The 27,008-nt window shown below is 39.5% G+C and overlaps 2 protein-coding genes across 2 annotated transcripts in view; both read left to right on the top strand.

Annotated features, from left to right (window-relative positions):
• The window catches only part of msh3 (mutS homolog 3 (E. coli)), a 42,561-nt gene extending 24,085 nt beyond the window's left edge, over positions 1 to 18,476 (top strand). Inside the window, exons 22-25 of the mRNA XM_062417880.1 lie at positions 5,617 to 5,803; positions 16,028 to 16,160; positions 16,304 to 16,466; positions 18,111 to 18,476. Coding sequence (XP_062273864.1) covers positions 5,617 to 5,803; positions 16,028 to 16,160; positions 16,304 to 16,466; positions 18,111 to 18,192 — 565 coding nt within the window. The 3' untranslated portion in view covers positions 18,193 to 18,476. The remainder of the gene's footprint in view (positions 1 to 5,616; positions 5,804 to 16,027; positions 16,161 to 16,303; positions 16,467 to 18,110) is intronic.
• Positions 18,477 to 19,154: 678 nt separating this feature from the next.
• The window catches only part of LOC133979366 (ras-specific guanine nucleotide-releasing factor 2-like), a 46,445-nt gene continuing 38,591 nt past the window's right edge, over positions 19,155 to 27,008 (top strand). Inside the window, 1 exon segment of the mRNA XM_062417878.1 lies at positions 19,155 to 19,430. Within this exon segment, the coding sequence (XP_062273862.1) occupies positions 19,155 to 19,430 (276 nt within the window).

Genomic DNA, 27,008 nt, shown 5'->3' with positions numbered 1-27,008 from the left:
CAGCAGACTTAAGCAGAGTAAGCCAGCAGGCTGCCGTGTGTGTGTGTGTGTGTGTGTGTGTGTGTGTGTGTGTGTGTGTGTGTGTGTGTGTGTGTGTGTGTGTGTGTGTGTGTGTGTGTGTGTGTGTGTGTGTGTGTGTGTGTGTGTGTGTGTGTGTGTGTGTGTGTGTGTGTGTGTGTGTGTGTGTGTGTGTGTGTGTGTGTGTGTGTGTGTGTGTGTGTGTGTGTGTGTGTGTGTGTGTGTGTGTGTGTGTGTGTGTGTGTGTGTGTGTGTGTGTGTGTGTGTATTTCCTGGCGGCCGACTGATGCATACGTGTATGTGCATGTTATGCAGCTGCTGTGTGTGTGTTTTCTTGTCGGTATTGAGTCCTGAAGGTTATAGAGCACATTCTTCCATCCCTTCACGGTTGTTATGGAAACAGCAAAAGGAAGCAGAATGTAAAACTGTGTTTTGAAAAGGACATTTAATCGACCATGGACTCCTAGCAGTGATTATGCCGTGTTTTACTAAAAGTCTTTCACAAGCTTCCCGCAAAGCAGAAAATGTTGGAAGATTTCTTTTTCTTTTTTTCGGGGGGGGGGGGGGGGGCTAATATCCAGAAATTTCAGAAGACCTCACAAACAGTGATGCATGTGGTGGTGCCAGCGGGTCTCTTTGTAACATCATCACCTAGGTGGGTGTTGTGTTGAGCATGTGGAAAAATGCTGTATCCTAAATCGACTCAGTTGTTCCTCAGAGTTTTTATAGCGCTGCAGTATCAGAGCACCTATGCCATCTTGTAGGCGGCTTACATGGCTGTTTAGGCCTTCATAGTGTTCCACAGGACTTGAGGGTGTAAAATCAGCTATTGTGGAGTTAATACAGAAATACATGATTCAAAATGGTAGGACAGATCAGAGGAAAACCCAAAATTAATGACAAATGTTAATTAATGGGCTTACTTTTATCTTCTTGCTGTAGTGTTGTAGCTAGATGAAAGGATGAGTCGTGTGTAACTTCATAATTTAGTTTTCATTTGGATCCCTATTAGCTTAATGAGAAGACGGCATCAGTGGAACAACAAAACAAAGGCAGAACAAACCAACTGTAACAATCAGTGAATAAGGGGACAGATTTCACAAATGAAACATTTGAAGACAACAAAACAATTAATACAAAATGCAAACTCAAACGAACAAACAAGAAAAGGAAAATTTAAAAATGTAAAGTTTAACTCTATCATGAAACAATTAAACACTGTTGTCTGGGGACATTCCTGGCAATTTAGGGCCCATGTTATCAATAAGTGGAATGTTTTTTGTCCCAGTGGGTAATGTGATGTGAGGTTATTCCAAAAAATGTACAGCTCAGCTACAGTGTGGTTTAAATTAGGGTTAAAAGGCATTATGTCAATCCTTCATATCAAACAGCAACAGCTCCTGTTTACACTATTTCTTTTAAACATATAATAATTGCACTGGGACAAATCCACTGGTGGCAAAGCTTTCTTCTCTGTTGGTCTCCTCGACAGGCCAGGATGAAATGCAACAGGTGGATAGGTGGTGAGTAACTTCCTTCATAAAAAAAGTGAATAACATCCTAGCACTTCGAACATCATAGATAAGTGATTCAGAGTACAAGTGTACTGGTGTTTTGGAAAAAAGAGAGACTGACCTCAATCCACATCTCTTTGAGTATCAGTATGACACTTTGAAAAATAGACTGTTCACTCTGCAGTTTTTGTGTGACAGTGTTGACTTTTTGGTCTGGGTCTTGGTTTTCTGCCAGAAAATGTGAGTGAAAGCACATATTTGCATCCATCTTATTCAACCAGACTGTGACTGATGTGATGATAGAATGATAAAGTAACATTATTTCTCTGAGGGAGTCCTGAGTGTCAAAAAAACACTTGAAATGTGGCTTAACATGTTTTCTGGAGAGGTGATGATGAATGAAGTCTATTTTCAGAACCCATTTGTTTGGCTGGAAGGAGGGACTCTCTGAGACCAGCAGGACACCAAGCTGGTGGAGTGTTTGCTGTCTTTCCGCGTGTACATCCCCTCATCAGTGGACAGGCAGAATGTGTGAAGAGCACTCTTACTTTTCATCTGATTCTGTCCACTCTTGCTACCATGCAGTATAGATCCAATTGTCTTAATTTCCCTCGAGTCTCAGGCATGCATGCACTCAAGCACACTATAAATTGGCTGACGAAATGCAGCAGCATGTCTGCCACACCCCTCTCCTATATAGCATGTGATGTAACCATGGTAACTCATTTGCTGGAGGCTCATGTTCGTGGTTCATTGACAGGTACTATGGTGAAGGTCAATCGGGACAGGAAAAGACAGATATAAAGGTGGGAAACAGTGACTGGCAAAGAGATGTGGCTTCTGTGATCCATCTGGAGTTGAGTTTTTATCAAATGAGTCACTGCACTGTCTGTCAGTCTGTAGCAGTGCATCAGAGGAGCACTCAAACTGGCTTTGAGGCTTGTGAGGAATTCAACATGTCATTGTGTCTCTGTCATCTGTCAATGTCTATGTCGATGGACTTGACAGTGAGATTGCCATTGTTCAAGTTAGTGGATCACTGCTGGAGTTTTGAATTTCCGTCACTGGTCTTAAAGGACCTGCGTGTAAGATTTTGTGGCATCTAGCAGTGACATTGCAGATTACAACCAACTGAATACACCTCCCCCTCTTTCTTCCTTTTCCAAGCACGTAGGAGAAACTACGGTGGCTGCAAAACTTGTGAAAAATGCAAAAGGCCCACTCTAGAGCCAGTTTATTTGCCAGAGTTTATTCGTTCTGGGCTAATGTAGAAACACCAGCTGTGCAACATGGCGGGCTTCATGGAAGGGGACCTGCTCCCTATGTAGATATAAAAGGGCTCATTCTATGGTAACAAGATCACAACCATTCTTATTTTCAGGTTATACACTAATGAAAACATGAATATTATATTCCATTTCTGCCAATAGATCACCCTAAATCCTACACATTGGTTCTTTAAATTGAGCCTCCTAAGACAACAGTAGAACATCAACCATAATTTTACTTTAAAATTTCTTTGGCAATACATTCATTACATAAACCTCATATGACCATAAGTGTGTGGACAACCTTGTCAAAATGTGTACTTTTGCTCTGGGACTGTTAAGCATGGTTAGATACAGTTAACTAGTTTACTAGTTTACACTCTTACACAACGCCAAATCCATAGAGAAATGGTTGGTTAAAGAACTTGACTGGCCTGCACAGAAATGTGACGTCAACCAGTCCAACACCTTTGGGATAAACGGAAGAACCAAGGCCTTGCTGTCCAACATCAGCGACCAACCTCACTAATGCTCTTGTGGTTGAATGGGAGATGCTCCAAAATCTTATAGAAACTCTCCTCTTAAAAGTTGAGGCTGTTATAGCAGCTGATTAATGAATGCAAAACGCACATTTGTATGTCATGTTTGGATGTGCAGATACTTTTGGCCATACAGTCTGGACTTCTTGTTCTACCAAACCGTCTCTGTGCAAACATGAAAAACAACGACCCCAAAACTGGTCACACATCAAATAAAATCCATCATAATTATCTATCATATGTATTTGTAATATTGGTGACCAAAAATGAAAAAGGTTCAAAGTCATAAAACATCTCTTGGGTGTCTGAATCTGCTTTCTGTTTGGTGAATATTACAGTTGTTTTTTGGAGATAGATGCATAGTGTAGGAATGATTGAAATTGTGTTTTACGTTTTGTCTTTTAAATCAAATGTGTCTTTGTTTATTGAATCTGCTATTTTTTCTGATTGCAGTGCTTTAGGCTGAATGAGAACAAATCTTGAATCATTTGTCAAAACAACCTGAAGGGATTTCAGAAATAGCTGCATGTTTAACTTGATAAACCTGAAATGACATCAGAAAATAAGTGTGTTTTATGTAAAGAGAAATTTGTAACCAGACTTACTCAAGTCAGAGAAACAATGTCAAGAATGAAGCCAGGCTTTTTCAAAAGAACTTGATATTGAGGCATAGTGTAGAGTTCAGAGTGTGACATGTATCAACCACATTGTAACCCCTCCACACCATCACCCACGCTCTGTGGCTGATGGTTAACTTCCTCTTCTTCTGCGTAGTTTAAAAAAAGAAGAAGACTGTTACAGTATATTCTCTTTCTCGCTCTCCTCTCACCCTTCCATTTCCATTTTACTGTCACTTCTTTTCTTGGTATACTGTAAGTTCTCCTGGAAGAAGAGCTCGTAGGAGTGAATTCATTGCTAGAAAATGGCAGATTCTCTGTGTCTTTGTGGGTGGTTTCTGGAAGAACAACATAGCTGAATTGTCTCATTGTCTTCCTCTTTGAGATCAAATCATTTCAAGACTGGACGCATCCCAACTTCAAGCAGGGAGATGATGAACATGAACACAGGAGTCTTCACCTTGCAAAGTATTCACTGACAGAAACCAGTTAAAAGTTTAGACACGCTTGAATGGGGAAACTTTTGATTGGTACTGTATTTAACTTTGACTTTGGCCTTGTTTCTGTCTATTCATGACCTCATGCATAGCATCTCTAGGAAAGGTATCTTTGCATTATTCATTTTATTTGGAGATAATCTGTTGTAAAGATGTAAATAATCTACAATGGACTATTTACACAGTTTAGCTTATAAAGAAATGGAAAACATTCTGAAATCTAAAATAATAAAAATTAACTTTTTACAACCTTTATGCACACACTATGAATATAATTATTTGTAATGAAGAAACTAAAAAATACAATTACTGTAAAAAGAACCCCCCAAAAAAACATGAATGAAATGAAATGTTTTATCTCGTAATGGAGTCAGACTTTCAATCTGCTCCATAATTCAGTCTTCACAATATCAATTCAATAATGGCCTTCACACAACAGACATGGAGCATCGTAAATGAACATCAGGCACCACAATTGCTCCCCCCCCCGTGTAGTGACATGGTGAAAGACAACAAACGCAGCATCTGTGGCGCTTCGCAACATCTCAAATTGTTTTGCATTCCCTTGCCTCGTTTTGATAACGCCTATGATGTGTTCTTCGACGGTGACCAATAGGAGCATCAGTGCAAAACTAACTGCAAACATGATGACACCAAAGAGGAGTGATGATGTATTTCATTTCAAGGAACCGGTAACCATTTAACTATCGCTCACAGATCAGGAGCTTTATACAAATCAATCACGTCTGTGGGTGCGAGTCGTGCGATGTCACCCTCTACACGGTGCTCACATATGTAAAGTATGCTTTGCACCCGCACGATCAACTTCCTTCTACTCATTCGCAAGGAAAAATACAGCATGCAGAGTGATGATGAACGGTTCCAGGTAGCCATTCATTCATTAAACTGTGATTACATACAGTATGTAACCATTTATTGTCTGTGCTGTCAGGTGGAACTTTTGTTCGAAGGATGGCACACTATTAAAGATTCAATGGGTAATTTACCATCTGTGTCGGCAAAGTCACAGCAAAAAAAATCACGACTCTACGATCCCTTTAATTGACAAAGTATCCATCTCAAAAGACAAAAATGTTGTGCTATCTCTCTCACTTTAATACCCTTGACCTCTGACTCTCCTTTTCCTTTGTCTGATTTATCAGGATGGGGGCGTCAGACAACATCTACAAAGGACGTAGTACGTTTATGGAAGAGCTGACGGAGGCCTCAGCCATCATTTTCCGTGCAACCGAGCGCTCATTGGTCATCCTGGATGAACTGGGGCGAGGCACAAGCACCCATGACGGGATCGCCATCGCTTATGCCACCCTTGAGTACTTCATCAGAGATGTAAGTGTGTGTGTGTGTTTTTGTGTGTGACATGGAGGGGCACTCTGTATTATGGTGTGGGAATAAGACGATTTTAAATATTTAAAGAGAGGAGATGAAAAGGGATGGTAACAGTGAGTATTAGTGTGGACACTTTTCTTTCCCTTTGTTCACTGCACACACACATTTGTCTTTTTACTAAATCCACAGGCACTGTGGAATCTTGTTGCCAGTCCAATAAACCATCAAATTAATGGCCTTTGGTATAGCAGTTTGTGTGTGTTTCTATTTGTGTGCATGCAAGTGTTTGACTGTATGCACTTGTGTGTGCTTTGTGGACCCCTGTTATCGTTTGTTTTGCAGAGAGAGGCGAGGCACCAGGGAGGGCTCAGCAGCAGAACAGCTCTTGAAAACTGAGCTGAATTGTGGAGAAGCTTGATCTATAATGTTCATATCCTGTTCGAGAACAGCAGGCTTCAATGAAAAATGAGAGTGAAAGAGAGAGGGACCCCTAGATACCTAATTGTATTCAAGGGGACACTGTGTTGCACTGTAGCAGGGCTCATTTAATCCTCGTGAAACACCCACATAATCAAGGCTGATGACAGGCTGTCCAGTGTCCACCTATACACTCACTAGGGATCATATGCATCATTGTCCTTTTCTTAATGACATGTTTCCTGCTTTTTCTTGTCAGTTGTCATTAAAATGATGTGTATGGACAGCAGAAAGGTCACATTTTTGCTAAGATGAAGAGAAGATAGGCTGGATATGTGAGGATTTTTAGCTCAGAGTACTTGGAATCAGTATTTGTATGAGAAAGACAGAGTAAGTTTGTGTGTGTGTGTGCTCTGTTGGGATTATATGAGCTGGCACAGTCAGGAGGCCTTTGGGTGTTGCACAATATTGCGTATCTCCATTTTGACAGAAGAGATGAGGTGTTTGTGTTAAGAGGGGGCTTATCAATACCAGCAAGTGCAACATGATACAGTCAAGTCCTCGTGGATGAATTGGTACTCGTATGTACCAGTTTGTCTTGAAAAAAATGGATCAATAATAAAGAGTAGACTCATTTATTACATTTCGACATGGACTGTGTGCTTGAGGTTGTAGCATCAATTAGGACACACAGCTGTTTATTTTCTCAACTGTTTATACTCTGAATATTTTCCACCGTTTAATACAGACTAATGAAACACGAGGCTTCCTGTTAGTTCTCATAAAACTCTTTCTAATTAGCCTGCTAAACAAGAAATTTGCCAGTTGGAGTTGGTGATAGGTGCATGAAAAGAGAAACCATGGGTTTTCTTATTAATTATCAGCTTCAGAAAGGTTTTGGAGATGTTTTTCTCCTTTTACCTACATGGTTGTGTTGATTAGAGCCACAGCGATGTGACTTTTAGGGTTGATATTTGAGAGTTTAAAAAAATTATAAAATATTATCAATATCCATTTTCTTAGCAGTTGGTGGTCTACATGCGGTATTAGTGCCCTGCAGGCTGTGTCGTCTCTTGGGACAAAGGATTTATCAATGTAGATGGTCCACACTGACCTGCACGTAGTTAATCTCACACTTGAAGAATTTTGTTTTGTGCCTTTTATGGATAAGCACAGCACAAGCTGTTTATCAGACAGTCAATGGACTACACAAACCACTGATTTTGGCCTCCTGGTGATTTAAAAGGATGCACCCTGGGGTGTAGCTTCCACTTTAGTTCATAGTGACAGATACAATTGATGGGTTTCTGGAAGTTTATCATTACTACATACTCTCTAGGCCCGTGTTGACTGCTGCCTTTTTGGTAATCAAAGCTTACAAGCTGTATCCAATCTGTGAGAGCTGGTTTTCAAAGACTTTAGTCAAAAACCTCCAAATTGAGTTACCTCCGTTCAAATATAGATACGTAAACATTTATCTTTGAAAAAGTCCACCCAGTTTTTATGCTTTACCAGTTCCACATTCATTTTTGGACAGAATCTTAGGCTTATGTAATTTTGCTGGAAAACGTAAAATGCAAATGTTATGCTAGCAGCTAATGCAGCAGTGAGCTGCTGCTAGCAGCCGGAGGAGAGAGATCTCCAACTACCTGTTGTGTAACAGCATTGATTTGTTAGAAAAGCCTTGCTATTAAAGGAAAGACAAACAAAAGAGCACAAAAGAAGTTATGCTTTACAGCGAAAGGCCTCCTCGGTACAGGCAGACCTGCAGTGCCTTTCATGCTCACTCCTCTTCCTCCTCCTCTGCTTCATCCTCCTCCTCCTCCTCACCAGACATGACTGCTCACGTCGAAAGTCAGACTACTCCTCTTGTGACTCGGTTGTTATGGTAACACACCTTTCCCTGCCCCCAACACTCACCTGCGAGGTAGTTAAGAATGTAGATGGGTTTCATAACACCTCTCAATAAAGACTCAGCCTTGATGGAGAAAGAGAAAAAGAACCATAAAAGCAGAGAAGAGAGAGACGAGAGAATCACTAAAACTAGAATTTCAGGGTTTTATACTGAGATCATGACTAGCAGGATGTTGGCTTGGTCAGTTTTTATCTTATTTTTTATTCCTCTCTGAAAGGTAACGTGTGAAGTACCTTGTAATGTCCTCTTCTTTAGCCATTACTCACTCTCAGACATACTTGGACACTGTCTTTTATTCTCACTAACAACAGGTCCTGCCATTAGCCTCACACTAAGCTTATCACTACACATTGCTCTGAACTTATACCATGACTCAGACTTGCCTGTGATTGCACAAGCATTGTAAAACTGCACTGTAATAGCAGGCAGAACCAGGCCCAGCTTTTCACATGGAAGCACAGCAGAACTAAAACTCACTATAAAGCTCACTTTCGGCTGCACTCTAATGAGTGAATTTTCAGTAGAATGTGACACTCCACGTGGGCGTTAATGGTCTGATGTACTCACACCGATGTACAAAAGCTCCTACAAAAGAACCACATGAGCTCTACTGTGCCTGCACTGTACTCATATAGAGCACATGGCTAAGATGCTAGCCTGTCTTTCTCTCAACTCACTGTGACTGCATTCCTCACTCTAGATTTCTATCTTTTGCAAGTTTGATTTTAAGAATTTAGTTTGAAGCTTCATTGCATCACATTCAATATTTAGATTCAGAACTAAAAGATCAAGAAAAACAAAACAGAGGTTAATTCAACAGAATTTTGGTGAATCTTTTTGAAGATATTAATTCTTTGTGCTTTCTGTTTCTGTAATCTATCTTTATTTATAAGATAATTTGGTTGCAGTGGTCTTTTTTTTATCAGGGTATCTACGGGTATTGAAAAGTCTTTATGTCTATGTTTTCTTAAAAAAGGCCTTTAGAAGGTATTTCAAAGAAATTAAATTTCATGCACAAATATTTTTTTCTAGTCTGCTATTAGGCAGTAACGTTATTTATAAAATGTTTTTTAATTTGATTTTAGCGAAACATGGCTGGGAAATCTATCTATCAATTTTATTGTTCCACACCTACGATCTTAAATTAATTTGTTGTTTTTTAGTTATTATATTTTATTTGGTTACCCATCCATTCATCCATTGTTTTTCTGCTGCTTATCCACATCTAGGTCATGATAAATGGTTAATTCATTATATTATTATTATTATTGTTACTTGAGAATTCACACTCTCCTCTGCTGAGCGTTGTATGGCAGGTGTTGCTGAAGAAGTGCAATCAGATGGTTAAATCTAAACTCTGCAGGATTTGGATGAACTTCTGTCTTCGGACTTAATAACAAAATGGGCTTGCAGCTGATGAGAACATCATGGTATGGATAAATGTGTGCCCAAATAAATTTTAGGTGAATTAAATATGGCATGACGTCTCTTGGTAAACAGGACAAGTAATTAAATCAAATTTAAGATCAAAATGCAAAATTGTAGTCTCAACAGCACTAATCAAGACCTCCCATCGATCTAGACTGGTGAGCAATGGCTTGTCATGTGCTACATATTAATGGAGCTAATCTCTTTCAGCCACTTAAGTGTGAAGTTATCTGTACCGTGCACCTTTTAAATCAATCAATCAATCAATCAATCTTTATTTGTATAGCGCCAAATCACAACAAAGTTATCTCAAGGCACTTTACACATAGAGCAGGTTCTAAACCGAACTCAGGTTTTAATTTTAAAGAGACCCAACATTCCCACATGAGCAAGCACTTAGCGACAATGGCAAGAAAAAACTCCCTTTTAACAGGAAGAAACCTCAGGCAGAACCAGGCTCAAAGTGGGCGGCCATCTGCCTCGACCGGTTGGGGTAGGGGGGAGAGAGAGCAAGAATAGGAGAGAGAGAGAAGCACATAGTTCATAAACATTGAAGCTAGAAGGTCCGGGACTGGAATCTGTCATCCGGACGTCTACAGGCCCAGATTGCCTGTGAGACGAGAAAGCACAGACAACTCCGGGGAAGAAGTGTAGGTTATTGAATGCATTAATAGTACATGAATGTTATTGGATATAGATGGATGGATAGAGAGAGAGAGAGGAGGAGGAGAGAGGAGCTCAGTGCATCATGGAGATAGGAGTCCCCCGGCAGTCTAAGCCTATAGCAGCATAAACTAGGAGCTGGCTAACTATAAGCTTTATCAAAAAGGAAAGTTTTAAGCCTACTCTTAAAAGTAGAGAGGGTGTCTGCCCTCCGGACCGAATCTGGGAGATGGTTCCACAGGAGAGGAGCCTGATAACTGAAGGCTCTGCCTCCCATTCTACTTTTAGAGATACTAGGTACCACAAGTAGGCCTGCGTTCTGGGAGCGCAGTGTTCTGGTAGGTACATAAGGTACTATAAGCTCTTTAAGGTATGATGGAGCCTGACCATTAAGAGCTTTAAAAGTGAGGAGAAGGATTTTAAATTCTATTCTTGATTTTACGGGAAGCCAATGCAGTGAAGCTAAAATAGGAGTAATGTGATCTCTCTTTCTAGTTTTTGTCAGAACGCGTGCAGCTGCATTCTGGACCAGTTGGAGATTCTTTAGAGATTTATTAGGACAGCCTGATAATAATGAATTACAATAATCCAGCCTTGAAGTAACAAATGCATGGATTAGTTTTTCAGCATCATTTTGAGACAGAATATGTCTGATTTTTGAAATGTTACGCAGATGAAAATAGGCAGACCTTGAAATTTGTTGTGGGAATGAAAGGACAGATCCTGGTCAAATATAACTCCTAGGTTCCTTACAGTAGTACTGGAGGCCAAAGTAATGCCATCCAGAGTAGTTATATTATTGGATAATGTGTTTCTGAGGTGTTTAGGGCCAAGCACAATAACTTCAGTTTTTTCCGAGTTTAACAGCAGGAAGTTACAGGTCATCCAGGCCTTTATGTCCTTAATGCATGTTTGTAGTTTAGTTAACTGGTTGATTTCATTAGGCTTTATTGATAGATATAATTGAGTGTCATCTGCATAACAATGAAAATTTATTGAGTGTTTCCGAATAATGTTTCCTAAAGGAAGCATATATAAGGAGAATAGTATTGGTCCAAGCACTGAACCCTGAGGAACACCGTGTTTAACTTTTGTTTGCATGGAGGATTTATCATTAACATTTACAAACTGAAATCTATCTGACAGATAGGATTTAAACCAATTTAAATGAAAGACTCTATTGTGCATCAACTGACCATGCAACTTATTATTGTAATACTCTTAATATTTAGTGTTTTTTTACTTTCCCCGTCAGGCCGGTAGGTCACAGTTCTACTTTTCTGACTGGTCTACCATTCAAAAATCCAACTAATGACTTTAACAAAAAAAGACACTGTAGGGTGGGAAACTGTAGGGTGTATGAACTTTGAAATTTCAAGTTAATAGATACAATATCTTTCATATCCACTGCGAGTGATCAGAAAAAGCACAAATACTAAAACAAGATGCTTTTTTCCAACAATTGATCCTCCTTACAAGTATTGTATGTCTATATCCAAAGCCTGATATATATATATATATATATATATATATATATATATATATGCCGTAAACTATCAAGAACATATCAATAAGCTACACCATTTCACTGGGTGACATGTTTCTTAGTTTGTTTAAAAATGGCTCCAAAAGTCTTTGAAGAGAAGTTTGGTGTAAGGCAGACATCACTAGCTGCTTTTGTTACATATCGTAACTTCATCACCTCGTACTGTATTGTCTACAATTTCTCAAAGAACTTAAGTACACAGTACATATCAAGCTTGGATACACACAGTACTTGTAACATGATATTTATTGTCATTAAGAAAAAAATATAGAATATCTTTAGCATTATCCTTTAATGTTGAACCCTGGATTGCGGTCACTAAAATGGAAGTACAAGGATTTCCTTTTTAAACAGAATACTGAATGAAACATGAGGAAAAGGTTGTCACTCAGGACAGACTCGCATCCTAAGTTGAGGTCAGTGACACACACACAGATGCGTGCTTCATTTTCACCAAATCTCTCCCTGTCTCTGTCTCACACACGCACATACACACAGCACCTCAGTGAGAGCTTTGTTAGTTGAAAGGTGAGAACACAAGGAAAGAGTGAAGGGTGTTAACCCAAGTTAGAATTGGATTTGTGTCTAATTGGATAGAGAGGAGTAACGAGACAGCAGTAGTGGTGTTGACACCTCTAGCCTTTTCCTCAGGATCACATTACCGATTGGAGGCAAACTTGCACGTGCACGCACATGCTCACATCCCACTGACTCTTTGACAACATATCATTATGCAACTGTTGGTGTACACTAAACCATTCAGGGCGCAAAACCTTTCATGGACTTATTATAGGAAAGTAAGAGGTGGACATAAGAGACAGTGTTATCTGTGGGAATGCTGTTTTATTTGAAACAGTCACGTAAGCCTTTCACATAGCCCGTCTTCTCCTCAGTGGTTGACCGCTCTTAGCATTCCACTCTGTTTATGTTTATAAACATGTAGTTCACCAGACTTCAGTTTACATATGTGCAGTAGTTTTTTCAGTAAGTCCTGTTCTTCAGACTTCTCATTATCTCCCTCATTTCTCTCTGGTCTGTCAGTTACATTATTTTGTACTGAGCATTGGTAAATCATGCATTAAACCTGAATCATAGGGTTACTTTTCAACAGAAATTATTTAATTGATTCAATTAATCCTGTAATTGTGATTAACAACTATTCACTGTAAGGCTGCAACTAGCTTTTGTTTTCCTGACCAGCTAATTTAAAGCTGCACTAATCAGTATTTTGAAGTGGATGAAATGTCATCATGACAAACCTGCAGAGATTTGTTACCTAACTCTGCAGTTCCCAACAGGTCTACGGAGCATATTAGCATGTTTCAGCTTATTGTTTTGGTTTTACAGTCCTCAACTTTGCTTTCTACAGCATTGTTTTCCAGCAAGAGCTCTTGTAAACCATCTGTACACAACCTGATCAGCACCAAAAGTAACTTAATGGGGCATTTAGCACCTAAAGAGTGAATTTTTTTTCAAGAGTAGGTGAGGACCACAAAGAGGTCATAGCTAAGATACAGCTAATAGGAGAAAGAATACTAAAATTTGTTTTAATCAGGCGGCCTGAAGCACAACTCTAAATGCTAATGTTACTCCATGTCTGCTGGACGTGTAAATAAGTTACTGTTTGCTAATGTTCGCTGTAACAACTCCACAAGGTGATACTGTGTTTTAAGCATGTTCTTTTTCCCCAAAGTGCCCAAAACCCCCAACTGGTTTAATGATTATTTAAATACTTTGCTCTATAAAAGGTCAAATACAGTGAGAATGCCAGAATGTCAAAGAATGTCTTTAAACTGCTTAATCTGTCAACAATTGCATGACTATGGATGTATAAGATTGGATATGGAGGCTGAAACTAGCTCAGTGTTAGTGGATTTTTCCTTGATAATAACTTTTAATGAATAATCAAATATATGAATTGCCCTTGATTAGTTTTCTGCTTATCAACTAATCAATGAATTCAGAAAGTCATTTCAATACTAATTTCATCATGTCGTCCAGCTCTGCAGAACCAGGCTGTCAGTGCACCCTGGGGTGGTCTGCTAATGAGCAGCCATTAGCACCTAATCAGACCATTATCCAGGCTGCACCCTCCTTCTGCCACGCTCCATTTATTTTTACCTATGCATTGTAGATGGACAGCAGTGATTGAAGAAGTGTGTGTGTGTGTGTGTGTGTGTGTGTGTGTGTGTGTGTGTGTGTGTGTGTGTGTGTGTGTGTGTGTGTGTGTGTGTGTGTGTGTGTGTGTGTGTGTGTGTGTGTGTGTGTGTGTGTGTGTGTGTGTGTGTGTGTGTGTGTGTGTGTGTGTGTGTGTGTGTGTGTGTGTAAGAGAGATTGTGTGTGCTTTTATACTTGTGTTTCAGTGGTTGCAGGTCTGTGTGTCTTTGTTGGAAGTATGTAGGAGTTGCCTTGCACGTCTCTTTCAAAGGGAGGTATTTCTAGTGACGTGACCTTTCTAAGACCAAGCGGTTAGCAGGCCGATCCTGGAGCCAGCTGAATCCTGCAGCCGCATTTCTGCAGGGATGATATAAAACACAAGCCTGCTCCACCATGAGAGCTCATACACAATTTGTTATCATTAGTGTCATCATCAGACTTATTGATTATTAATACCAGTGTTTTTTTTAGATATTTAATACAGCATTGTTATTGTAATAATTGTCAAGACTGTTTTATAGTATATGGGAGAAAATATTTTCTCAGTATTTTGCGTTAATGCATCCCCCTCACTCCATTAACATGTGATTGAGTTGTTAAAGTAAGCAGGAAAAGGAAATGCATTTGTTTTTCGTGAAGCAGCTGCCATGTGAGTGCAGCACTGAGAGAAAAAAAAGTTTGTGCATGTATTTTAGTGAGAAGCTGAGTGAGGGAGTGCACCCATTTTCTTTGTGATTTTCATGTCTTAACCCTAATGCCAGAGTTCAATCATGTAGCCTTTGGGTGGCTCCCGGGCCTGACAGAGATTTAAAGAATAGCAGATGAGGTGAAGTCGAATCTCTCTCTAGAGCCTATAAAGCCAAGTGTTGTGTTTACATTGACTGCATTAATCCCCAAGAGAAAGAAAAAGTATAGCAAAAAGACTGATGATGGCGGGGGAAAAGTGACACAATATTGTTTATACTGGTGGTAATATTCACAGAGCATTTCCTCATATATTGGTTCAGCACACTGCAGGGTACAGAGGCAGTTAAATGCACAGTAGATGCTCTTTGTTTTTCAGCTATGACTGCTGCATGTTGACTGTGTTACATAATGCAACATTTCTTATACTTGCCGTTTATATTAGATTTTCATATGTTCTCATCTTTTTTCAGCCATGCTTGCGGTGTAGCTCTATGGGTGACAATCTTAGCCTGTTGGTTGGTCATTTTACCACTTTGGTCCAGACTGAAATATCTCAACTCATATTGGATGGATTGCCATGAAATTTTGTACAGATATCTCTGAATGGTCATAACTTTGGTTAGTTCACATCTTTAGTTTGTCCAATACTTTGGTTTTTGACCAAATACATGCAGAATTGATAACACACTCACCTGCTGATGCTCAAGTACAGCATAGATGTAAACTCTGTCTTGTTTATTTTGCATTTATGGCCCCACCTTGTTTATGAGAATGTTTCTGTTTTATTATTGTGCTTTATTGGACTTTGGCTCATTAATTTTCATATGTGATCATTATATCAACATGACCTCTCTTACAGTGGGTAATAAAATGTGACCTGCATGTGGATATGTTAAACAGATAATGACAAATCCAACAGTAATATCTTAAAACTTTTTTTTTTCTGTCTGCATTCTGTGCACACTGATCTGATCTTATTTTTCATAAGCACTATGCAAAGCTGGTAAGTAGGTGGGGAGGTGGCAGCTCTATTGTCAGTGAAACCAAACATGGCAGGTGTAGGATCAGCACAAGTGACATTACTGTACAGCCTGTGCTTACTTTTCTTACTTTTACCAACCAAAGAGTCGTCTTTCATGACAAAAGAAGTGACTAGCTTCTTTGGCAGGCCAGTACAGGACAGAGAGTGCAGTGACGACATGCCTGCAGCACGTTTTCTACCCCTCTGCTGGATTTTTTTTTAATGAACACTATGTACAGATTGCATTTACACCTGGCTGAACTTGATAATGATTGTTTTCCTGGTTCTTAAAATTTTCTATCTAAGTGTAAAAGGATGATTTGATACCAGAGACCCTGCACACCAGACATCTTGAATGTTAAAACTTCATGCTCTCCTTCCTCTTCTTAGGTGAAGTCCTTCACCCTGTTTGTGACCCATTACCCTTCTCTGTGTGAGTTGGAGCAGGTGTATCCTGAACATGTGTCCAACTACCACATGGCTTTCCTACTCAATGAACCTGATATCACTACTGACACTGAGGGTATGTGTGTGTGCATTTTTGTATGCACATCAAACATTTTTTGGTGGAAAAGATTGTTGACAGTTGCCTTGAAGCTAAATTTAGAACAATCCTAACAATTTGGAAATCATAACCTGTGCACATGTGCATGCTAACAGATGGAGAGGTTCAGCCAGAGTTCATCACCTTCCTCTACCAGTTAACTGAAGGAGCTGCAGGGCGGAGCTACGGCCTGAATGTTGCCCGATTGGCTGACATCCCCGATCCTATACTACACACTGCTGCACTGAAGTCCAGAGAGCTCGAGAACATGGTCAACTCCAGGAGGTACAGCCAACACACACATGGATATCCTGGCTAGTTCTTAAAGGAAATGAGTGTAGAAATTAATTTACACATCAAGATCAGTTTACTACGGTTAGGGTTTGTTGCATATTGTCTTAGCATTGGACGAGTATTTTTTAAGTCTGGGGAAAATAACCTGGATGATTTCATCAGGTTTATCTTGGCATGATTTGGCTTTGGTTTGCATTAAGGGAAGTGAAGGATCCAGTGGACTTTTACCTATATTAAAGGTTTCCTGTGGAGTTTTTGAACTCTGATAACGCAGTTGGAGCAGTTTTATATGAGTGAGTACCTGTTGTTTGTGTCTTGCATGTGCGAGAGACCGCACACGTGCACGTGGATGACAGTTTTACCATTTGATTCACACTATTCCACAGATCTGCAGGTGGCTGTAATGCACCAAAAAACACAGCAAAACACCAACTGAGGGAGAGAAGATATACTTTAAGCGAGTAAACAAAGCAGGATTTAAAACACTTAATAAATCTATAATTTTGCAAATATTTTATGAGGAAGAAAATGGATTCAACAAATTTGTAGATAAAAATGAATTTTAGTGAGTAATGGTGAAGGTAAACTTAACTTTTGTTTGTTTACAAGAAAACTGCACACGGCCCCATTAAGGATTAAGTCAGCACATCTCAGCATCTGCAGCTCTGATTTTGACTACTCTTTTTAATCTAAAATGAAATTACTGGATGAGCCTTTAAAGCCAAAAGTATCCTCTCATAGATTCCAAGTTGAGCTGAGAGCTGTGAGTCTAATATTTGTTGTGAAAAAATCAAAATTGAAGCAGCTCCACCAACATTAAATCAAATGTTTATTTAGGCTTTAAGACTAAAAATGAACTTGATTTCATACTTGTACTAACATGTCTGAACCAGAAAACGTACCAATATTTCTGGAAAATTAGACTGGGAACAGATAGCAGAGAAGCTCTGGCTTTGTCTCTTGACTATGTCAAGGGGTGTCACATAGGAGAGAGACACCTCAAAGCAGATTTATGACAGGAATGACATCTCAGATGTTTTCAGTCATGTAACATTTTTTCATCAAAGATCTGATTTTAAATGAATGTCCCTAATCTGGTTATTAACAAAAACATTTGCTGATATTGTAAAAGTAAACCCTGATAAGGAGGGTACAGGGGGGAACATTTTCAGTTTTTTAATGCTGATGTGGAAATGTTTTTTCTATTAGGATGAACCACACACCGCCAGGCAGAGACTTTCTCCGAAGAGTCTTCTGTCTCTGTAAATTTGTACACGACATCTTCTCGCTATTTAACAGAGAGTTGAGTGCTGCTAAGGCTCCCCCTTAGTAATCCTCACCATATGAAATATCTGTCAGCACACAAACACACACAGAGTCATACCTCTCTGTCAGTGTAATCCTCCCTATATGAAATGTTTGTACTTGGTTGCAGTGAAGCCATGCTGAGTACACAATAATCGTACACAGAGGAGCTCAGCTGTTGGTCAGAGGTTAAGAACAGAGATTTGTTTTGTCCTCACACACAGCTGTGTGTGAGAGGACAATGTATTTAGGATCCACACATATGGGACTATGCGAAGTCATACAATAGCTTGATTAACAATGTTGTTTTTTGTTTCTTTGTATCTCCAGGAAGAATAAGAAAATACTGTCAGATATTTGGAGCATCTCCGACAGATCGTCCCTCATGAAGTGGCTGCAGTCAAACTCCTAACATCCCTGATATGCATTTATACTCAAAGAAGCAGAGAGAACTCAGTGCTGATGGAGTAGTGTGCTCTGGTTTTGCTAGTGTGTGTGCATGTGTAGGTGTGTTAAAAAGATGTGTGTCAAAAGGTTTCCGGTCCTCACTATTTTCTGTACTGTAACTTGAATATTAGCATCAATTTACTATCAAATGATCACAGTTGTACCTACCAGACTATGTGAAATCAGTGTGTTTGCTAAAAAAAAAACGTTCTACACTTTTTTTGTCTTAGAAAGAACTGCTGCACTTTTTTCAGGACAGAAAGAATTATGGAAATCCGATTTGATATCACACGCATTAAATTGTTGTCTTTGTCCGAGTTTAGTCAAGGATAACTATTGCATTCATTTATCTTTTTATTTTAATCTATCAATGTATTCATTTGTGTGGCTCTCTGATCCTACACCATTAATAATACAGACAGAAATACACTTGAACTAACTCTCACTCACTTTCACTCTCAAATGCATACACAACCAACTCACGCTCCGCCTTTAATTCCGTCAACTCCAAGATCAACGCACATAGAGGGAGAGAGAGAGAGAGAGAGAGCGAGAGCGCGCGCTTGTGTGGAGAGAGAGAGACAGAGAGTTAACCAGTCAAAGCCGATTACAGCTTAACGGGTCTGTGATTCTGTCACTCTCTGTCCACTTGAGGGTTCTCCTCCCTCTCTGTGAGTGACACACCGCTCGCGTTCTCTTGCTTGTTAGTTGGTGTTTACTAATAGAAGTTAGAGTTGTTGGTGAGCAGCATGGATTTATTGTAAGTGCTTTTGGCACTCGGACATCTTTACTATGAGTTCTTCTGCGGAAGCACTTTTTTTCTCTCGGTGGGAAAGTTTACACGCATCCCCCGGCGAACATGGGATCGCAGTGAAAGACGCGGTATCAGTGGTTGTCCCACTTTCCTCTCTCGTCTAAACCGACAAAATGCAGAAGAGCGTCCGCTACAACGAAGGGCACGCGCTGTTTCTGTCGGCGGTCGCGCGTAAAGAGGGCACCAGGCGCGGCTACCTGAGCAAGAAGACGGCGGAGAACAGCCGATGGCACGAGAAGTTCTTCGCCCTCTATCAGAATATACTGTTCTACTTTGAGAATGAGCAGAGCGCGCGACCTGCCGGGATTTACCTGTTGGAAGGATGCACCTGCGAGCGCGCGCCGGCGCCCAAGATGTCCACCACTGGGAAGGAAGCGCTGGAGAAACAGGTGAGGGATTTAAAAAGAGCGGGGGGGGTCAATCTACTGAACCTTGCTGTGAGTGCACAAACTCTCACACTGAACCTCGTCTACTGTCTCCAGAAGTTCTCAAAATGTGCTCATAGCCAACTGACATCATTATGGGGAACAAATTGGTGCAGTCACTGATGCTGTGGTAATGTGACAGATAATTAGGCTCAACAGACATGCACACCAAAGAGAGCACAGTTTCTGGAAGCTGCTCTGTTGTCTTTTTCAGATAGCCTGTGGCTTCCAGAGAGATTTCTATTGAATATATCTTGTTCATTACACCTTTTCAAGTCATAATAATGAAAATCATAGATCATAGATCTTCCTGCTCAAACTGACGCTCATGAAAAAGAGTAAATGGCATTGCAGCAACAGACTAAATTGGTTGCTGCAGCAGCTCAGCCTCCCTGCTCTCCACAGTTTGAAAAAGCCCTGCAGTGTCAAGGGCTCCAAGTGCATCCTCCCAGGTCAGGTGATCGTCCACCAGGGATTCAGATGTGCAAATGGAGGAGGTTGGTAGGAGTATTCCCACACCATGGCTTCTTTCAATTTCACACAAAACAAAGCAAAAATAAGTCAGGTCTTTTCAGTAGGTTCATTTATTTCTCCCTTTGTCTCACAGTTATTGAGAATAATGACTTTCTTCACCAGGTCGTGAAATTTGCTGGCTGCAGCCACAAATTGGATGTATTCACCTGTTGAGTGTGAACCCAATTGTCTGTCACACTTTTGCCGTAGAGTAAAGGCGATGTTCTTCAACATATTCATAACTGACTGGAGGCAAATGCAGAAACAGGTTTTGGTATTCAATCAAATGAGCACTGTAAAGTTAAGAAATGCATCTTTGTTTTACACTATCACCATTTCACAAAAAAATCTCAATGTTTTCTTGTTCCAGGACATATATTCAATAATTTATAGAAATATAAAATCTCAAGATGCCATGTTTTTTCATGGCTGACCATTAAAGGATTGAGATGCCTTTGGGGTGCTTTTTTAAAGTTACAGATATTCTAGCATTGAAATGTATCTTTGAAAAACATGCAATTTTAACTCCCAAGTGGGTTTATATAATAATGCTTCTTGAGATCAAAATAACAGACACTCTGTGAATCCTGTAGGTTGGAAAAAAAAATACGGTAGGAGATTGCGACTCTAAAGCAGTGATATCAAGGAAAATATTTTTCGGTAAATCTGCTGGGTACTGTGTTCCTGGAAGTCTCCTCAGCATTGTTGCTCCAACAGTTAGGTAGATCTTGTTGCTAGGAAACATTTGAACTACCATTTGCACGTGCATTTCATTGAGAAAAAAAGACATACATGCAATGTACTGCTTACAAATCTATCATCAAACTTGAGGCGTAAGTCAAAACCGTAAAAACCTCTTTAATGAGAGTAATCAGTGAGAAAACAGAATGATTTCTGTTTCTGATGCCAGTTTTCAGCAGGCCTCAGGGACTGTGTGCTTGTGTGTGCACAGGCATCATGCCCATTAAAATTAAGGGGGAGGGGTATACTGGAGAGCATTGACTTTTTACAGTTTGAAAAAGTATTGAAAGGACAGTGAGGGAATGTACAATTAAAAATAGAAGAGGTAAGGAGAGATTTAAAAAATGCCATCAATCATGCAGGAAAATCTATTTATCCCCACAAACTCCCACCTACTTACTGACATGTCTGTCCCTTTAAATGTGCAGTGTGTATAAGGACAATTCATTCCAGATGTATGCAAATGGGAAGAGGATTCACAGGAGATGGTGTTGTAGGGTTTTAATCAAGTCATACATAAAGCAGGAAGAGTATGTTTTTACTTCTGTAAATGGATTTGTTATTAATGATGATGAATAAAGGACAACTCTTTTGTACAGCGCAAAATTACAGGCAATACAACCACTAATACTGACACTCATGTAAGCATCAAACCTGACTCTTTAGATGTGACTGAGCTTGGCAATTATGATGTCTTATTTATCCTGTCTTCTTACACACTGCCAGTCTCAATCTCTCTCCCTGCCTGTCTCACTCTCACACTACAGCTGTGATGTTTAATTAGGGTTATTTTCCATCTGCCCTCAGCTGAAACCGTGTGGGCTGCAATGTAGCTACATAACCATGCATGCACACAGGAGGAGTTAACCAAATAACCATGACATTTTGTCTAAATTTGAGGTTATGTGTTTGTGTGCTCATGTGATTCAGATGATCAAATCTCAATCAATCAACTGGGAATTTCAGAGTTCAGTCAGCTTTTGGGATTCATTCCTTGTGTGAGGGTTCGGTATGATAAAGTAAGTGAAGGTGCTCCATCTCTCCATCAGTATCTCCTGGTCTTCACTGATTCTCTGTGCAGTAGAGTGAATCTGCCAGTAACCTGCAGTATCACACCCCCACAGTGAGCCACAATGCTACCACACAAATAACACAGAGCCACTGCCTCCCACTCTATTTCTCTCTCTGTTGTACTCCGATAGACACAGACCCTTCAAGTAATTTGGAGAACATTCACACTGGTCTGAATGGTTTCCACAGTGACTGTGGTGTATGTGTGTGCTTGTGTAAAAGGCCAGCAGATTGAGCTGCATGTAATTGTCAAACTATCCCTCCCCCTATCGTCAAGCATCGGGTAGGTTATTGATCTAAGAGAGAAGCACAGTTCATCAGAGGCCATGAACCACAGGGGAGATGATCATCAGATACAGTGTGGACTGATTCCAGATCGACACACACATCAAATTTTGTGTGTGATTTAAAGTCTTGGTGTTGCTTTCTTGAATGGCTGATTGGCCAGGTTTGGCAACAACTGAACCAGTCAACACCTTTGTAGGTTGGGAACTAATTGTGCCAGACACCAAATTTGGTGGGTTCATTAAAGTAATCCAGTTTTTAATTGATGTCAATATAATCAGAGGAGAGGAATATATTGGAATACAGCTTAACTTTTTGACTCAGAAAGTTGCTCAAATGGTGCCAAATATACCCCAAATTACAATGCCTACAGAACAACATCCTCCCATCATTGAACAGGGTTCATTGGTGTCCTTAAGGTGCAAAACATTGTAAAAAAACAGAACATAAAATTTGAGAAACCAACAGTTTTGAAACTTGGATCTTCTATCTCATTTTTTATTCTGATTGGATGTTAATGATGTTGAGAACAGTATAGAAGGAGTAAAGAGGATGTACACGTGCTCATTTTTGTTTTGTGTGCAACCTGTAGGGATGGGTATGATGCAAAAAGGAAGATGTAAGACCTGCACTGACATGTCAGTGTTTTTGTAATACTACCGTTGTAGCCTTGTTCAAAAACAAAACAAACTTATTCTGCATCGCATTTGGAGTAGCCAGGATGTTATGTTATGTGTAGCAAAAAGTTTTATTTATGGCAAAAGCTTTATGATCCGTGTCAGGAGTGAGTAACATTTATCTGTGTGTAAAATATTCAGAACCAGCTTTACTGTACAAAAGTCACACTATGTGTTGTGTTGTGCCAATGTGTTATATAAAAAAAGGTTGTGCTTTCATGAATTGTCATTTTGTTGTTTTTGTTTTTTTAGGGGGAAAAAAAGTTTTGGACATTCCTCCAAGTAATGGATCGATATTTTATCAGCGTCATGTGGAAAGTTCAACGTTCAAGTCCAGGGTTCATGGACAAATTTACTTTCATGAGGATAAAATCAAGCCTTTCCTATATCTGTATTATGATGGCTGTTCTACAATGAAATAACATCATTCATGAGATACAGTACTTAAGCACAGGAAAGATGGTTTAATGGGTTAATTAAAGTTGGTGTGACTGGGCTGTGTTGCCTTTGATAAAGTGCGTTTTTGTTGAGATAAAGGCACATTGAGTTTCCTTTTAGCAGTCCCCTTCCTCATTAGAGTTGATGCAAGAAAAAGGTGGGGTGACGCTTTTGAGTGTAAGTGTGACACTTAAAATGCTGACTTCCTGGTGGTGTGTGTGTGTGTGTGTGTGTAATTAGCTCTCATTAGAAAGCTCCTCTAGTCCTCAACGCTTCTCTCAGAAACTCCCCCTTTCGCTGTTGCTCGTACTAATCGTCTGCATCAAGGAACCAATTCTTCTTGTATTCCCGCAGTCTGATCTGCTTCTCTCCACAGGCTGCTTTTCATTTCCTCTTAAGTTTTCTGCCAAGTGTTAGAGCCATTACGGACCTCATTAGTGTCAGATAAGAATTTAAAGCTGGCATCTGTCTTAAAATCTGTCCCTTGTGTTTGAAATACGGCAGTAATCAGAGATTAGATGACAGTCAGGGGTGATTTTACAGTCCTGGTACAACAACAGTGTTCATGTAGGCTACTGAACAGATAGCTTATTGTCAGGATAACATTACCATAAAAAATCTTAAAGGGGACATATTACATTGCTTATATTTACATTCCGGGGCTTTACTGGAAAATCTTTGCATGATTTACAGTCGAAAAAACTCATTATTTATCTACTACCAGCCCTTTACGCAGCCCCTCAGTTTAGCCTCTGTCTGAAATAGGCTGAAACAAACCATGTAGCAAACTATAGTCGAAGGATTTCACTTATTTTTCTCATTTTTTTTACTCGAAATGTCAACTTCTCAAATACATCTGCATGAGCCAAAATCTGATCCAAAGTATGATAGTGGACAACGCAAACAACATATGGAACAACTTTAAAAACAAAAGCTGCAGGACAGGCTGTAGTTTATGGGGTGACACTCTGACATCATGTTTGTTAGCAAAGTAGAAAAAAACATTGCAAACGAAGTGTTGAGGGCAGGTTGATGTGTGCACTTTTGACTCGCAGGGCACATATGTACATTAACCTCAAGTTTTGGAACTTCGACCATGTTGAGCAGAGATATCCAACATCATTACAGCATATAAATAGCAGAGAATCTCAAAAAGCATATGTCCCCTTTGTGGCCATTATGGACCTAACATTAAAATGATTAAATTAATGATAAATTCGGCACCAAATCTGCTGAATGTTTGTTTGCAAAATTACAATAATATATGAGCATGTTCCACTGTATTGATCAGACTGCTAAAACAGTTTATTTATCTTGTCAATCACCAGTCACCATGCTGCCTTGGTTTACACAGAGCATAAGTGAGAATATTGCACAGCCTAACTCACACACACATATCCCAGCAGATATATAAGAACTGAACTGGTGCTAGGCTGTTTGTGAGGATGCCCTGGTTAATAATAGCTCTCGGGGCATTGAGCCTCTGTACTCTTCCGTGGTGTTATTTTTATTTTCTGGCGCTTCTGCCATCTATTATACATGCTGCTGCTGTCACCAGCTACAGGTGCTGATGTGGAGTGGATGTCAAGTATTTGTTATATCTCTGTGGAGCTTATAAGCACTGTCTTTCTTTTTAACAGGATCAGGTTAGGCAATTCTCAAGAGTATAGTAAAACAGATTCACAGTGTGTTTACATACCTCTACTGTTGCACTGTGAGTGTCTTTTTTTGAGGATCTATGGTTTTAAAGTGCCAGGATGCTTTACAAGAGTTCCTCCTGACAATGGAGTGACAGAGAAAATGTGTATGATGAGAAAAAAAAGGATTGATTGTAGACTAGTAGGACAGCAATGAAATTAAACAGAGGAGGAGGGGAGCAATCTGTTTAATCACAAGATAAACAGACAGGTAATCCCTGATCAGAGGGATCACTGAGACATCAACCTAGTTTCATATCAAAATATGTAATAGCTACATTGGACCATAATAACAGCGCTAAAATTGTGAGATCTTATGGCTGCATCCAAAATCATGTAGTATGCACTATATACTCAATATGTGTATAGTAGGATCTATCTTTTCAGACGCACTGAGCTGTAATGATCACTTCCTGAGAGCCTCCTTGCTGGTTGGAGACATGTAACCATGGTAACCTGTGCCAACCATAAAGTCTTAATTAATTTAAGAAATATGTTATACCTAGCAAAGTTAAACTTTACTTAAATTGAAGCGCTATTGACATTACGCCAGTGCTGCTTTGGTCGCTGTCAGCCATCGTCTGTTATGTTATTGTTGTCGTCATCACTACTGCATTGCATTGTGGGATATTTACTATATACTGCATACTGTAACATTTCCCTGGAAATAGTATGTAGTAATACTACTAGCATGTTAGTATGTATGGAGTTTTGGTTGTATGGATGTTTTTTTCTTCTTTTTTTTGCCTATTCTTTTTTACTGGTCTGTGCCCTTGTCGAATTACTGTCAAGTTTCTGTCTACAAAAAAAGAAAAGAAAAAAAGATGGCTGAAATTCCTTTTGCTCTCAGTGGAAAATGTGATTTTTAAAAAATTGTTTTTGGCATCAAAATGTGTTTTGATAACGTGTTCGTTCAGTGAATGCATATGATGCTTAGTTTGGCAGTTACTACGAAGGATTTTTCAGGCTTTCTATTGTTGCTATGGTGGCTGCTATGGATGCTGCTATTGCTGAAACTACATAGTTGCATTTTATGTTTATCATTGTCTTTGCATTGTGTAGTTATTTGAGCTGCTGAATCTTTTTAAAAAAATGTTTATGTAACTGTTAGATGATGGTCTTTTAATTGAAAAACATAGATTTTAGAACAAAATTTAAGCACAAAACACTGTTGCTCATTGATAATAAAAGGAATGGCAGCCATTTCTTTTGTTTTTGTTTTTGCAAACAGAAACTTGACAGTCATGTGACGTGGACATAGGCCAATAGAAAAGAATAAGCCAAAAAAAACCAAAACAAACCCCAAAATGTTTATTGTGAAACTAATATATTTTTGCTTTGGACCAACTTAGGTGTTATACATTTTGGTGTAAGACTGGGTTGGAGACAGCCACAACAGTTATGTGTGTGTGTGTGTGTGTGTGTGTGTGTGTGTGTGTGTGTGTGTGTGTGTGTGTGTGTGTGTGTGTGTGTGTGTGTGTGTGTGTGTGTGTGTGTGTGTGGTAAGACACCACCCCAAACACACTCACCCACACAGGAGAAAATGGTTTCTAGTAGCAATTTAACAATAGCAACCATTCATGTAGCCATTCATTGTCACTTTTCTCATATTATCTCAGTGTTCCTAATGTATTTATTCTTATTTTTTCCAGTAAAGTACTGCTGCTGCTGCTGTCGGATTAATGTTTTGTCTCCAGGAAATGAAAAAAGCTCTTATTTTCCAAAGTGAAGTGAAGCTTTTTGGATTTTTTAAATTACAGCACAGGTCTTACAAATATACAAAGAGGACCATTTAAATTCTAAAGAAGATTAACCATGCACGACCGCATTTACTTATACATCTAATGTGTTTTTCTGGTCATGCTCAATAATAAAATGTGTATTTATGCTAGTTGTTCTACAAAAAAAAAAGAGCAAAGTACGCATTTTGAAGGAAGCATAGGAAAATAAGCTTATATTCCTTTTTCAGGTGTCCATAAAATATAAGGCTACAGGCAGCAGCCGGATATCTTAGACTAGCACAAAGACTGGAAATGGGTGGAGTGGGTTGGGATGGGAGGTGGTGGTTACGTATGGGACTGTGTCTTTGTCTGTGTTAGTGCATTTGTCGTGGCTTGTCA

The sequence above is a fragment of the Scomber scombrus genome, chromosome 4 (assembly GCF_963691925.1).
Source record: "Scomber scombrus chromosome 4, fScoSco1.1, whole genome shotgun sequence".
In the NCBI taxonomy this organism is placed as follows: domain Eukaryota; kingdom Metazoa; phylum Chordata; class Actinopteri; order Scombriformes; family Scombridae; genus Scomber; species Scomber scombrus.
Note: the sequence above shows the minus strand (reverse complement) of the source record. Positions and strands in the feature narration are given on the sequence as shown.